Below are 16,027 nucleotides of genomic sequence, written 5' to 3' on the forward strand. Positions count from 1 at the left end.
AGTCAACTTTTATCAATAGATATGATGTTGCTGAAACATAATTTTGGGTTTAGAGTTTAGTATACAGAATTAGCATTTTTTTTTTCCCAATCCATGTTTTTTTACAATTAAAATAATAAAAATATAAAAAAAATAAAAAAGTTAAAAAAATTAAATTAAAATTTTTTATTTATGTGTTTTTTATTTAATTTTAATTACAATTACTTGTAATTTATATATGCAAAAGTTGTAAATATTAAATAAAAGGTTCAAAGATCCATAAAAAAGCATTTATTACTATTGTAAGTTAACTATATAGCTTATTGATTAATTTGGATTTGGCTTGGGTAGAGACTATATAACATTTTTTTGTGTTTTTTTCCAATTATAACAATAATTAATTTTTTTTTTCAATTATAGCATCCTACTTATAAGGAAACCACATAATTTTACATAATACATAAGAACATGAAATTCACATACTTTTACATACATATGATGTTGTTGTGTTGTTCTTTTTTACCGTTGAGATTAATATATATATATATATATATATATATATATATATATATATATATATATATATATATATATATATACAATTTGTAACATTATATAAATATGTTGCAAATAAAACATTTAAAAACTAGAAACTTTCTAGTATTTGTATATAAGTTTTTAAACAATTTTCTAATTATTTTTGTGTTTTTTTTCCAATTATAACAATAATTTTTTTTTTCCAATTATATCATCCTTTAACCTATTTTTATGGTAACTGATTATTATTGGTTATAGAAATATAACCTTATAAATTAATTTGAAGATTATAAGTTAACTATATAACTTATTGGTTAATTAATTTGGAGTTAGCTTGGGTAAAAACTAGAAACTTTCTAGTTTTTGTATATAAGTTTTTAAACAATTTTATAATTTTTTTTTGTGTTTTTTTTTCAAATTACAACAATAATTTTTTTTCAATTATAGTATCCTACTTATACCAAAACCACATAGTTTTACATAATACATAATAGGATGAAATTCACATACTTTTACATACATATACCATATGTACACTAAATACAAATACATACACATACACGCAAAATAACATCCTACTTAAACCAGATACACAAAATTTCACATATATACATAATAATATCCTATTTATACCAAATACAAAAGTTTCACAATCATATACCACATTTACAACAAACATACATACATTTACATACACACAATAACATCCTACTTATAAAAAATACATATAATTTCTACCAAATACTAATATACCACATATACATCAAACACACATACATTGGCATATATATATATATATATATATATATATATATATATATATATATATATATATATATATATATATATATATATATATATATATATATATATATATATATATATATATATACACCAAATTCACATATATTCAAACAAATACGAAATATACAATCTAATTTTCACATATCACAATTTTCACATAATTTCACATATAAATACAAAATTCACAAAAACAAAAAATGAAATAATAGAACATGTAGTGGCGGAAATCAACGGATATGTAGCCGGAAAAACTAGTCTTCTCCCGAAAGTACCCTCACCGGAAAAACTGAACAGCACCACCAAAATCACTGAAATTGAACAATTTATTGCAATTTAGTCATTAAATTCAGATTTTAATAATCATCAAATGTCCCTAAAGGCTAAACTACAAGTGGAAGTTATACAACTAATTGTCATTTAATTACCGCAAACAAGAGATTGAATAACTTACCTCTAATCTAAAACAACAACACCAAAAACAAGAATATGAACAATTTATTACCATTTAATCACTAGAAGAAGCTATAAATCGAAATTAACATACAAATTAAAAATGTAATTACCAAATCAACTTACCTTTCTTTAAGAAATGGAGTTAGAAATTGATACCAAAAGCTTTAACCACACTTAGAGAAATTTGCTTGGAACAATGTGGGAAGAAATTTGCTTGAAAGAAGCAAATTGAAGAGAAAAACGGCGAAATGGTGAAGGAAATTGGAAGCAAACAGAAAGAAGAATGAAGAATGGAGGGTTTCTGCGTGCGTTTATTTATTTATTTATTATTTATTATTATTTTTTTAATCTACGAGAGGCAATAGCGGCGATTCCTAACCCTTTACCGGCGACACTCACTAATAGCAGCGACAAACTGGAGGGAAGAGTACCGCGTCATTTTTCGTGAACTATTAGCGGTGACTTTTTTTAACCTTTAACGGCGACATATATGTCACCGATATTATGTTAGACATGATAAGACACCCCACCCGTTGGATTGGATATCTCATCGAGTGGTTCAAACGTAACAAAGGGGGAAAGTGCAGATTCGGGTGGCAACCCTTTAGCGACAACACTGTTACAAGCGACATTGGTTTTTAGCGGCGACAATATTTAAAGTCGCCGGTAAAGCCCATTGTCGCCGGTAATAGTGTTGCCGCTAAAGGGCATATTTCTTGTAGTGCTATTTTAAGAGAGTCATAATTGTTTCGTAAACGAACAATCTAAATTAAACAATATTTTTAGAAAATTATTTCAAATTTATCTAAGAAAATATAGGTTAATTAAACGATTTACTCTAATAAATGAATGTTTTTTGTTACATGTCCCACTCTCATTCAATTTGCCAAATGTCATTTTATTATTATTTAGAATTAATTTTTTTAAACATATCATTTTATGATTTTCTTTCTATTTTATTAAATTCAATATAATATTTTAATTTAATAATTGCAATAAATATAGTAATAAATAGATATCAATTTAATGAATAAACTTACCTTTTAATTTCAAAATTCTCAAATTAAAGATCATTAGTTTCTTTTATTTATTTATTTAAATTATTTTTTAAATTTAAAAGATAAAAACATTTCAATTATAATAATTCATTATTTTTTTTCTTATAAATTCAAAGTTTTCAAATATTTTAACACTTATATTTAACTTTTTTTTTTTTTTTTTTAAATTAATCAACTTAATGCATGAATCGCACAACTAATTACAAGATAAAATAGTTTTTCCAAAAAGGAACTGATTTATACACAACACTTTTTCTCCATTTTTTCTCCGTACACAACAATTTGTGTTTCAAAGTGTTGTATTAACTCTATAATGCATAAATATTTATATATAGTAAAAAACTGTTGTATACCAAGCTGATAATTATAATTTAAACTAATTGTCAGCACATTTGAATACAAAATATTTTAAATTTTTACCAATCGTAGTCCAAGCTTTTGTGATAGTTAAGTATCTGATTTTTCTTTTAGTGGTTCAGTATTAATTAAAAGAGAACAAAATTCACCATCCACCTCCCCTATGAGTGGACTTATGAATGGAAACCGCGTTGAGCTGAAACAACATATTGTATCGCTTGAATGTAGGGATGACAATGAGTACATGTATGCCGGGTTTCGTGTTCCCGATCCCCATCCCCGAATCCAAATCCCCATCCCCATACCCGATCCCATCCCCATTGGGGATTAGAAATCTATCCCCATCCCCATCCCCATCCCCATACCCGATCCCATCCCCATCGGAGATTAGAAATCTATCCCCATCCCCATCTCCATCCCCAATGGGTATCAGGGATCCCCAATGGGTAATCGGGGATTTTTTCCCCAGTACAAATTTTTGAACTTTTATGAAAAATAACTTATAATTATATATTAACCAACAAAACAAAAACTAACAGAATGAATATAAAACACTATAATCATTGAATATCTTCAAACACGAATAATAACATTCAAGGTTATATATTAAATCATTTCTTTTGTAAAAAAGACATTAAAAGTCTTCCCAAAACTATACGTTTGATTATTAAAAAACCTTACTTTGTCTACTGAACATTTGCTTATCCATTATTAAAAATAAAAACATAAGTAACACTATATATATATATATATATATATATATATATATATATATATATATATATATATATATATATATATATATATATATATATATATATATATATATATATATATATATATATATATATCGGGTACCCATCGGGGCCGGTTTTGGGTACAGGTATGGGTACCTGATATGTAGAACCATCTCCATCCCCATCCCCGCTTTTTGTATTTGGGTAATACTCATCCCCGTTGCCATCCCCGGTCAACTCGAGGATTTACCCGATCAACTCAGATTAGGGTTTCGGGTACCCATAGGTTACTGGTTTTTTTTGCCATCTCCAAATTGTAAATGTCTAACAAGTGATAGCAATGAAAATGTAGACCCCAGTTTACATACGAACCCTAATCGGTTCTATATATATAGGATATATATAGTACTTTTGCCCGGCATCCAGTTAAAATCTGAAGCGGTTTCCATCAGAGAAAATCTGAACCAATTTTCACCTTAGTCCAGGTTGGTTTAAGAAACCAATTTGATTATCTCTACGGATTAAATTTTAATAGAACTTGTTCGTGACTGAGCCCATGTTATCGTCCCTTGAAAAATGAACACTAAAATATTCTTAATTAAAGATGACGCACATAACTTTTGTGCGGTCCCTCCATCACTCCATGCATATTTTAATCCCAAAGTTACAGAGCATTTTGCATTTTTCAACATTAAAAATTTTTGTACTTTCAAGTGACAACAATCCTTTTATTTTATATGCTATAAAGAATGAATTTTACTTCATTGGAGCACGTTCTTATTTCTGTATTAGCATTATATATAAGAATACTAGCATTCGTAAACTTAGTCCATAGTTTATAGTTGCCATCAATATCAAGAGAGAGTTGGAAGAGATAAAGATGGCAAAGGCACCACGTTTTAACAAAAATGGAGTGAAGAAAGGTGCATGGAGTGAAGACGAAGACAATAAGCTAAGAGCATACATCCAAAGATACGGCCATTGGAACTGGCGTTTACTTCCCCAGTTTGCTGGTATTAACCACTTAACATTTTCTTGAAACTTTACAAATATATATATATTCATGCTTACTTAATGTTCTTTTAATTTCCCATGTTAGGTTTATCTAGAAGTGGGAAGAGTTGCAGGCTTCGATGGATGAATTATCTCCGCCCAAACATAAAACATGGAAATTTTACAAAAGAAGAAGAAGATATCATCGTTGATTTACATAACAAGCTTGGCAACAAGTAAGTTTTAGTTTTTTTTTTTTAATTAAGAATGAATTTACTAAATACTTGAACACGGAATATATATCGGACTCTGTTGCGGTTTAGTTGATCATATTCATGTAATTAATTGCAGATGGTCAGAAATGGCAGCGTATTTGCCGGGAAGAAGTGACAACGAAATAAAGAATCGTTGGCACACACATTTGAAAAAACGAGCCCAAATAGGCCAAACAATGTTACAAAGTGAACAAGTTGGGAACAAAGAACCGAATCATGCTAACACTAAAGAAAATCCTATCAAAAACTCAGAATTAGAATTTCAGCACGACTTGGAAATTCTATTGAATGAATCACCATTGTCTTCTTCAAGTAGTAGTTTATCGTCATACTTATTTAACGGATCAGATTCAGGAACTACAACTGAAGTTACACCACAACTTGTTGATTACAAACGGAATTTTTGGACGGAGCCTTTTTCATGGGACATTGATAGCATCCTATCCTCAAGTGATGATAACTTTTTTTCACCTTCTAATTTATTTTACCCCGCTTCTTCTCAAGATATGAACATGGATGAGTTTTTATGGTCATCGTTGGATTCATATCTTGAATACAATGACCCGTTCATAAACTGAAGACCAAGTTTTATTTGTGACTTTAAATTCCTTTTCATTCAAGATCTCTTCTCGACATTACAATAAAATGTTTCGGTGGAGTTATAGAATTGGTGTAACTGGGTTTAATTAGCGAATGCATCTGTTACAACGATTCTACACTAAAAAGGATGTTACTCAACTTTTGGCATATATTCCATCCAATTCTTTTAATAATTTGTTGGCAATTTTTATCGTTATTGTGTCAATGATCCATGTCTACGTATTCAATATATCGCTATCGGAATATTACTCATAATAAAAATGTACATTTAATTCTCCAACGTTTACAAATAGATTATTTATTTATTTATTTTCCTGATGTAGTATCCCATCATTGCTTATGTCGCAATCTAACCTCTTTACATTATAAATGAAAATGTGCTGAACGTAACGTCGGGACCTTTTTAAGTTTACCATATATAGAACTTCTTAAGTTTACCATAGACCTATAGCATAAAAAGAATAATAATATTTGAACATATTTTGTGTCGAAGCTTTTGTTGGGAGTCGCATACTTTTCTCATTAGGTTCCAAAATAAGGATTAAATTTATATTGTTTATTCAAATTAAATAGTACGTTAAAGATCAAAGGCATGTGGGATCCATACAGACCCTAGCTAAGGGCTATGTAGATCCACAATTTTACCAACATCATCACAAAGACACACAAATGTATAACACTAAGAAAGTAAGACCATTAGGTATGGATCACGTAACATAAAGTTCATATATCACCTCATCTATAATACCACGATAACATCAACGGGAAATGGTGTTCATCATGTTATAATATGTTAAGAAGTAGAGAGAGAAAGAAAGAAAATGATTTGATTGGTTGATAAAGATAACAACCAATTAAACTTCCCGTTGCATCTTGTGCTCGTCATAACAAGTTATGACATAACATCCTCTTAACAAAAAGGAGTAGTGGTGTTCATCTTGTTATAACTAGGTTATGAGGTGTCACATCAGCAAAAATAACACTTCTCGTTGCCGATACCGTACGCTCTAAGTAAAATCAAAGTGTAGGTCTAAAATCCTGAACATAAATAGAGCTAACGTATATATTTTATATAATATACGAAAGGGTAATGTTGGGAACGTGTTTTCACAGTATATATATATATATATATATATATATATATATATATATATATATATATATATATATATATATATATATATATATATATATATATATATATATATATATATATATATATATAAAGAGAGAGAGAGAGAGAGAGGGAGGATGTGGTTCCGGTGAATAGTCCTTTTCGGTAAGGACTTTTGATTATACTTAAAAAATGTAAAATATAATTTACAAATAAAAATAAAAATCATAAAATCGATCATAATCATATATTGGAGAGAAAGAGAAAAAAAAATGAATCAATAAAGTTGAATCATAGATCATTTTTATGATTTATGATTCAATTTTAATGATCTGTAATGTTTTTCTCAACCTTTTTTTTTCTCTTCAATATAATATTATGCCCGATTTTATGATTTATATTTTTTCAATTATTTTAAGATGCCGTTACCGAAAGAAGAGTCATCACATGATCCAGATTATATATATATATATATATATATATATATATATATATATATATATATATATATATATATATATATATATATATATATATATATATATATATATATATATATATATATATATAAAGATCAAATGAGAACTTCTAAATGTTAAGAAATCACTTTAGAACCTTCTTTATTAAGATACAACACAATAATTCACTTTCATCTTTTATTATTTCCATCTACACACTACACACACTCTTACATGGATATCTTATCTCTCATTTCAAACTTGAATAATACATAAACATTATCACTAGTTGCAACCACCACCTACTACCACCGGTGAACCACCGCCAACAGATACACAAGTTGCGATTGGCTCCAGATCTACAATTTCAACTTCTAATTTATGATTTTTATCTTGAGATCTATGATTTTCATGTAACATCCTGACTCCATGGTATAATCTTTATATATTTACTTATGAGTTAGTTGACCAACTCGATGAGTGAGTGCCCCAACTTGTCGAGTAGAGACGAATTGACCATTTGGGTTTTATAACCAACTCGGCGAGTTGGCACTGTGAGAAGAGATCCTAGATCTCCGGGGATGGGTCCTATTTAAAGGACCTTAAGCCTTCATTTTCGCCTCACCAACCTCCCAACACCCTTGTATGCAACCCTAATCGTTCAGATTGATTTGAGAGAGAGAGAGAGAGAGAGAGAGAGAGAGAGAGAGAGACTAAATTGAGTGGTTTGTGCACCTTTGGGAGGAAATTTGGAGAGCTTGGCGAGTTTGATCAAGGAGGGGATGTAGATCTAGAGTTCTTTAGTGATTAGCTTTCATGTGTACGTAAATAACTTCTATCTTGACATTTCGTTTGTGAGATCTTAGTTTAGGGAGACTTTTAGGGTTTTCTCCCATCCATCTTTTGACAATGAGTTATTTGAGCATATCATGAGGTTGAAACCTCAGATCTGGACTGTAGGAGGACTTGTGAGCCCAAAGATCCGAGCTTTATTAAGTTACAGGAAAGCTTCTGTGCATTCAACCCTAAATGGAACTTATTTTGGCATTTCAAGCCCTAAGTGCCATGCCTGACGTGAAAATTGTAGTTTTATGTGGTATCTTTGTCTTAGGAGGCTAGATCTAGAGTTTGGGGTTTTAGATCTGCCTTAAAACGTCTGAATGAGAACATACACTAAATGCACTCGCCGAGTTAATAAGTTAACTCGACGAGTCGGCTAGGGTTTTCCCCGACGATTCTGGACATGAGTAACTCGACGATTTGATGAGACAGCTCGATAAGTTAAGTTGGATTTTCGCGAGATTTTAGTGGAAACGAGGGGAATCGACGAGTCACATAGATGCACTCGGCGAGTCGGGTCAACATGGATTGTTGACTCGAGTGTTGACTTTTGTTGACTTTAGGGTTTGGTCAAGACAGGGATTATGGGGACCATGGAGGGGTAAAATGGTATTTTAACTATCCTAAGAGTTTGAGAGAGAAATTAAATTAGTTTTCTTAGAATTGTGATTTAAGTGTTAATTAGAGATAATTAACTTATGTGTTAGGCATAGGCTAGTTCGGAGATTCGTGTACGAGGCTTATTTGTTTGCTTGCTTATGAGGTGAGTCTTCTCACTATACTTACCTAGAGTGGTAATATTTGTGTGATCGGAGGGTCTTATGTGTTTATATCGAGTATTGCGATATCCTGCATTATGTCTTTGTGATTTATGTTGTGTATTATATTAAGCTTACCGAGTTAAGACCGGAGGGTCCACCCGAGTTGTGGCACCGGAGGGTCCCACTGAGACACATTGACCGAAGGGTCTTAGTCGAGCATATTCATGAGAGGCTAATGAGATATGTGTGGTATTCTGGGGAACTCGCTAAGCTTCGTGCTTACCAAATTATGTGTTATGTGCTTCAGGTACTTCTCAAGATCATGAGAATGCACCAACTTGATTGTACACACGAGACGGAGATATGTTTTGAGGATCCTAGATTGTGTTTTTAAATAACTTATGAACATGTGTTTTTGATAATTCGATATTTTTGAGAATTCTAAGATTGTGTTAATGAGATTAAATGTGATTTTTAAATGAAAATTTTGTTTGAAAATTTATGGTGTTACATTTCAACTTCAGATCTATGATTTCCATATTAAGATCTACAATTTTCTTCTTTCGATATGGAATCACAAAGTTGTTTTAGCTTAACTTTCTCTCTCTAAAACATAAAACATCTTAGTTCTGGTGCGATTTGGTTAGATCTTATACCATCATCATCACCTTCAACTTCGTTTCCATCATTGCTACCACCACTAATGTCTACCACAACCTCCTACTTTCGACATCATGTTCAGATCTGGTCTATGGGTTCAATTTTTCTAGATCTAGTTTGTGTGGTGTTGTTTCATGTTTAGATTTGAAGCTATAACAGTAGTGCAAGTGGCTGATGGTAGTTCCACCACCTTCGATATGTTCCAGCACTACCACCTCCTTCATCTCTTTCTATTTGATCTCCAATGAAACACATCAAGATGTCGATTTGTGTTATGATTATTTTGCCTTCTATTACTTTGTGAATTTAATGCTTTAGTCTCTTATTTATTGTTTATTTTTGTTAATCATAGTTTTTTTTATTGTAGTTAAGTTGTGAATCAATGTTTGTTTTCTTATTTGTTATTATATTTACATCAATTGTTATTCACAAGTTATGTTTTCTGGTTGTGATAACGTAAATTAAAATTAGAATGTGTTTTGTTATGTTAATGTTTTCTCAAATAATGTAAATTTTGATTTTTAATGTTTCAATTATTGTTGAGTTCTGTTAAATTTAGTTCTACATGTGAATGAGTGAATTAATATGTTTTAAATTGTGAATACTTTTAATAAGATTCCTAAACTGTTTTATTATATTGTAAATTAGATTCCTAAAAAACTATAATAAACTGTGAATTTATTTGGTGCAGACAAGATATTTGATGAAATGCTTCACTAAAATCAATCGTATTTTTAAGTTGTAAATACCGTGAATCAAAGAAACTAATTTATTAAATTGTGAATCAAAGTCTTGAAATGTAAGTTTTAACTTGAGAATATGACTTTGAAGTATAGTGTTTTGTATTAAACTATGAAATTATTATACTAACTTGTGATTGTTTTTATTAAACTACAATTTGATTGTATGAAACTGTGAATTAACTGTATTAAATTGTGAATTAACTGTACTAAACTGTATATTTTTTATATTAATTTATTGTTTGCTTTTGAAATAAAAGATGAAATTAGCATTATATACCAATCTGATTTAATCTAATTTTGAATAAAGTATCAAAAGTTTAAATTGTGAAGATTTGTGAAAAAAAAAAAAAAACTCTGGTATCTCAGCTCTGATGACCACAGCCACCTCCTCATGAATGATCTGTCGAATCTCCTCATCACTAGCTCCAGCATCCTCTGGCATATGACGTGTCCTCACCATGATCAACCTCTGAAATACAACATGCGATAATTAGAATTCACTCGAACACTCTGACATTCAACAATCCACCCCTCCTTGATTCTTGGCATCCCAAGATTCTTATTTGGACTGTGTACCGCACCGGTGCTTTCAGTAGTACGGGCCCAATACTACTGTCCGCACCGTCTCAGTGCACACCCCAAATCTTCCTCTTCGGATCCCAATCCCCAAGTACTCTATTATACTTAAATCGCTCTGTAACAGGTCTCACACGAAGTCCTAGCTGCTACCTAATTACTCTCAGCATCTCATAGCAGCTCACCCCTCCCTAGGCTAAGGCATCACAAAACAGGCCACTCTAGTCCTATTAGCAATACCTAGCCTACTCTAGCATGCAAATACATCACATTAATAATAATTATCACATAATATAAAGGTATTTTGGGAATTCACCGTTCGGGCGCTGGCTGATCGTACACACGTTTCTTCCTGGAAAATCTTTTACTCTTAGAAAACCTTGGTTTTATTTTGAAATATCTCTTCAATTCCTCAGTCTGAGTTCAAATACCCCCGAAGGTGTACCCGAATCCCTCAAACCAAGGCTCTGATACCAATTTGTAACACCGAAAATTTTCAAACAAAATTTTCAATTTTTATAAAACATAATTCCATTGATATTCATAAAACAACCATTTTAATTATCCAAACAAGACAATACAAAAACCAAGATCATGATATCAAGCTCCGAATGTGTGTGTGTACGGATCAAGCCGGCGCCTTCCCGCGGTCGTCACTAGTACCTGAAACAATAACATCAACACTGTAAGCACAAGGCTTAGTGAGTTCCCCAAAATACTACATATAACACATATTAGCCACTCGAGGCTATAACTCTGTGGGTCCGTGCACCCAAACTCTGTGAACCCTCAGGTTCTAACTCTGTGAACCTTCCGGTTCTAACTCTGTAAACATGCACAACATCAATCACATAGAAGTAATGCAGTGCAACACATAACATACATAGCATACAAATACTCTATCACATAACTCTGATTACCTACTCAAGGTAAAGTATAGTGAGAAGACTCACCTCGCGTGTCTCGGTAAATCGTAAACCTGAAATCGCTAATCACTCGATTTGCCGAGCTGTAGTCCCCCTATAGTACAATACATCTCTAATTAACACTTTCCAAACTAGGGTTGACCACACTATAACAAGTCAATCTAGGTCAACGCTGGTCAACGGTCAACAGTCAACTTTGACGGGACTCGGCGAGTGCACTATAGCGACTCGGCGAGTCTGGGCGCATGCACCAATTTCCCTGGAACCCTCCCCTGACACGTCGAGCATTTCCCTCAACTCGACGAGTTCCACCTGGCACGAGTTGTGGGGCCACCACGACTCAACTCGTCGAGTCTCAAGAACAACTCGGCGAGTCCAGTTTGACTCGGTCCACCTGTCCATTCTGACTCCCCCCTTGACTCACTGAGTTCACCTTTCCCAACTCGTCGAGGCCACTCACAGAGTGGTCGGGCAACATTCATGCTACTCGCCGAGTCTGTTCTTCGGACTCGGTGAGTCCATGCCATGCACTGACTCAATCTTGCTCTAAAGGTCAGATCCAGTTCATTAATCCATAGATCCAGTCCCTCCAAGCTCATTTAGCACGTAAAGTTACAATCTTGATGCACATACAACCTCTATATGACTATATATGTTGTTTATGACTCAAATATTACAACACAAGCTCAAAGACTCTATTGCCACTCATAAAGCTTGATGAGTGAGGCTCTCTGGACCTCTATGGATCCAGATCCATGGCCTTAACTCAAAGAGGGAACCAATGGGCATCAAATCATCCCATAAATGACCATCACAAGCCCTAAATTGCATCATGCTTCATTAAACAGAAAATGGTCCGAGATAATACCTCTAGAGTGATGATCTAAGCTCCAAATCCATGAAATAGCAACCCCCTTTGCTTCCTCTTGCCTAGGGTCTCCTTCTTCTTGCTAAACAACACACACAAGATCAAGAATGGCTCTCTTCTCTTCACAAATCGCTCAAGAACTCTAGGGACACTCACTGAGGGTTGGGTGAGCACAAATGACGGCCATAAGGCCCTTTAAATAGGCCTCAAACCCGGAGATTTAGGGTTTCATTACACAGCGCAGACTCGCCGAGTCCATATCCTGGACTCGCCGAGTCCAGGCGCGCACCATTGATCAGTTCCGCGTCCCTACTCGGTGAGTCTGAGCTCCAACTCGCCGAGTCCCTCTCTCAATATGAAAAAATTAGATTTACAAGATACCTGGTAAAATCCGGATGTTACAACTCTCCCCTACTAGAACTAGACTTCGCCCTCGAAGTCTCGCTCTAAAACAGCTCCGGATGTTGCTCCCGCATCATACCCTCCGGCTCCCAGGTCATTTCTGATCCCTTCCGATGTTGCCACTGAACCAATACCAGAGGTACCTCCTTGTTCCTCAAAATCTTGATCTTCCGATCCCTAATAGCCACTGGTCTCTCAGCATAATTCAGGCTTGCATCCACCTGAATATCCTCTAGTGGAACCACTGCCGACTCGTCGGCTATACATTTCCTCAACTGCGATACATGAAAAGTGTTGTGAATCTGCCCCAACTCTGCTGGTAACTCCAGCCGATAGGCTACCCGGCCTATCCTGGCAATCACACGAAACGGGCCTATAAACCGGGGCCCCAATTTGCCCCTCTTCCTGAACCGGATCACTCCCTTCCAAGGAGAAACCTTCAGGAGAACAAAGTCGCCGACCTGAAATTCCAGCTCGGACCGGCGTCTATCCGCGTAACTCTTCTGTCGGCTCTGAGCGGTCAGTAACCTCTGTCTGACCAGCTGTATCTGCTCTGTCGTCTGATTCACGATCTCTGTACTGCCCATTACCCTTTGCCCAACCTCTCCCCAACATATGGGAGTCCGACACCTCCTACCATACAACAGCTCAAAGGGCGGCATACCAATGCTCGAATGATGGCTGTTATTGTAGGAAAACTCCGCCAAAGGCAAATACGTGTCCCAACTACCCCCAAAGTCCAATACACATGCTCGAAGCATGTCCTCGAGTGTCTATATCGTCCGCTCACTCTGACCGTCGGTCTGGGGGTGGTATGCGGTACTAAAATGCAGCTTAGTACCCAACTCCTCATGAAATTTCTTCCAAAAACGGGAAGTGAAACGCACATCGCGGTCTGAAACAATCGAGATCGGCACCCCATGCCGAGATACAACCTCCCTCACGTAAATCTCTGCCAACTTCTCCGCCGAAGAACTCTCACTGATGGCAAGAAAGTGAGCGCTCTTTGTCAACCTATCCACAATCACCCAAATTGCATCGACTCCTCTGGCAGTCCTCGGCAATTTGGTGATAAAATCCATAGTGATCTGTTCCCACTTCCACTCGGGAACCTCCAATGGCTGCAACTTGCCATGCGGTCTCTGGTGTTTAGCCTTTACCCTTCGACATGTCAAACACCTCTCGACAAACCATGCTACATCCCTCTTCATACAAGGCCACCAATACTCCTTTCTTAGGTCCAAATACATCTTTGTGGCCCCGGGATGGATCGAAAATTTCGATCTATGAGCCTCCTCCATCAATGTAGTACGTGTACCGCCTACAAACGGTACCCAGATCCGGCCCTGATAAGTCATAAGGCCTCGACTATCCGATACGAACTCCGAAACCAACCCAACGACCCACTCTCTCTTCTGCATCTCCGGACGCACAGCCTCGGCCTGTGCCCCACGAATGGCGTCCAGAACTGGAGCTATCACAGTCAGTCGCAAACATACATTTCGCAGTGGAGCACTCTCCGCCCTGCGACTCAATGCGTCGGCTACCACATTAGCCTTGCCCGGGTGGTACAAAATCTCGCAATCATAATCCTTGACCAAGTCTAACCATCTTCTCTGCCGCATATTTAGGTTAGGCTGATCCATCAAGTACTTCAAGCTCTTATGGTCCGTGTAAATCGTACAACGAACCCCATACAAGTAGTGCCGCCAAATCTTGAGGGCGAACACCACTGCCCCCAACTCCAAATCATGTGTGGGGTACCTCGTCTCGTGAGGCTTCAACTGCCTCGATGCATATGCTATCACATGACCCTTCTGCATCAATACCGCTCCCAGTCCTAGAATCGATGCATCACAGAATACCACAAAACCTTCCATTCCTTCCGGAAGAGCTAATACTGGAGCTTCACACAACCTCTGGCGAAGCGTCTCAAAGGAGGTCTGCTGCTCGAGACCCCATAGAAATGTAACACCCTTCCGGGTCAATCTGGTGAGTGGAACCGCAATCTTGGAGAAATCCTTAATAAACCTCCGATAATACCCTGCCAACCCAAGGAAACTCCGGATCTCAGAAGGTGACCTTGGCACCTCCCACCTCATCACTGCGTCAACCTTGGTCGGATCGACCAATATCCCCTTCTGGTTAACGAGATGTCCCAGAAACTGGACCTCCCGTAACCAAAAATCGCACTTGGAAAACTTTGCATAAAGTTTCTCCGATCTCAAAACTCCAAGAACCTCCCTCAAATGCTCCTCGTGCTGCTCTCTAGATCTCGAATATACCAGAATATCATCAATGAACACAATCACCGACCGATCCAACATCGGCCGACATACCCTATTCATGAGGTCCATGAACACAGCCGGGGCATTGGTGAGCCCAAAAGGCATCACCACAAACTCATAATGCCCATAACGCGTCCTGAATGCTGTCTTCTGGACGTCCTCGTCCCGCACTCTCACCTGATGATAGCCCGACCTCAAATCAATCTTGGAGAACCAAGATGCTCCCTGTAACTGATCGAATAAATCGTCGATCCTTGGCAACGGGTAACGGTTCTTGACCGTCAACTTATTCAATTCCCGATAATCAATACACATGCGATGCAAGCCATCTTTCTTCTTCACAAACAGGATGGGTGCTCCCCACGGCGAGCTACTCGGCCGAATAAACCCCTTCCCCAGCAACTCCTGAAGTTGCAAGGATAACTCTTGCATTTCTGGAGGCGCAAGGCGATACGGCACCTTAGCGATAGGCGCGGCTCCCGGAACCAAATCGATGCCAAACTCCACTTGCCTCACGGGAGGCACACCTGGTAACTCTTCGGGAAAGACATCTGGAAACTCACGCACCACCGGAACTTCATCCACTGAACTCGGTCTC

At 35.9% G+C, this 16,027-nt stretch overlaps 1 protein-coding gene across 1 annotated transcript; it reads left to right on the forward strand.

Moving 5' to 3' along the window:
* Positions 1–4,697: 4,697 nt before the first annotated feature.
* Positions 4,698–5,940, forward strand: LOC145033549 (transcription factor MYB58-like). The gene is made up of 3 exons (XM_078982138.1): positions 4,698–4,938; positions 5,025–5,154; positions 5,270–5,940. Exons 1-3 carry the CDS (start codon positions 4,806–4,808, stop codon positions 5,769–5,771), a joined length of 765 nt encoding a protein of 254 aa, XP_078838264.1. The 5' UTR covers positions 4,698–4,805; the 3' UTR covers positions 5,772–5,940.
* Positions 5,941–16,027: the final 10,087 nt, after the last annotated feature.

This window comes from Lactuca saligna, chromosome 3 (genome assembly GCF_052625555.1).
Source record: "Lactuca saligna cultivar CGN05327 chromosome 3, ASM5262555v1, whole genome shotgun sequence".
Lineage (NCBI taxonomy): Eukaryota > Viridiplantae > Streptophyta > Magnoliopsida > Asterales > Asteraceae > Lactuca > Lactuca saligna.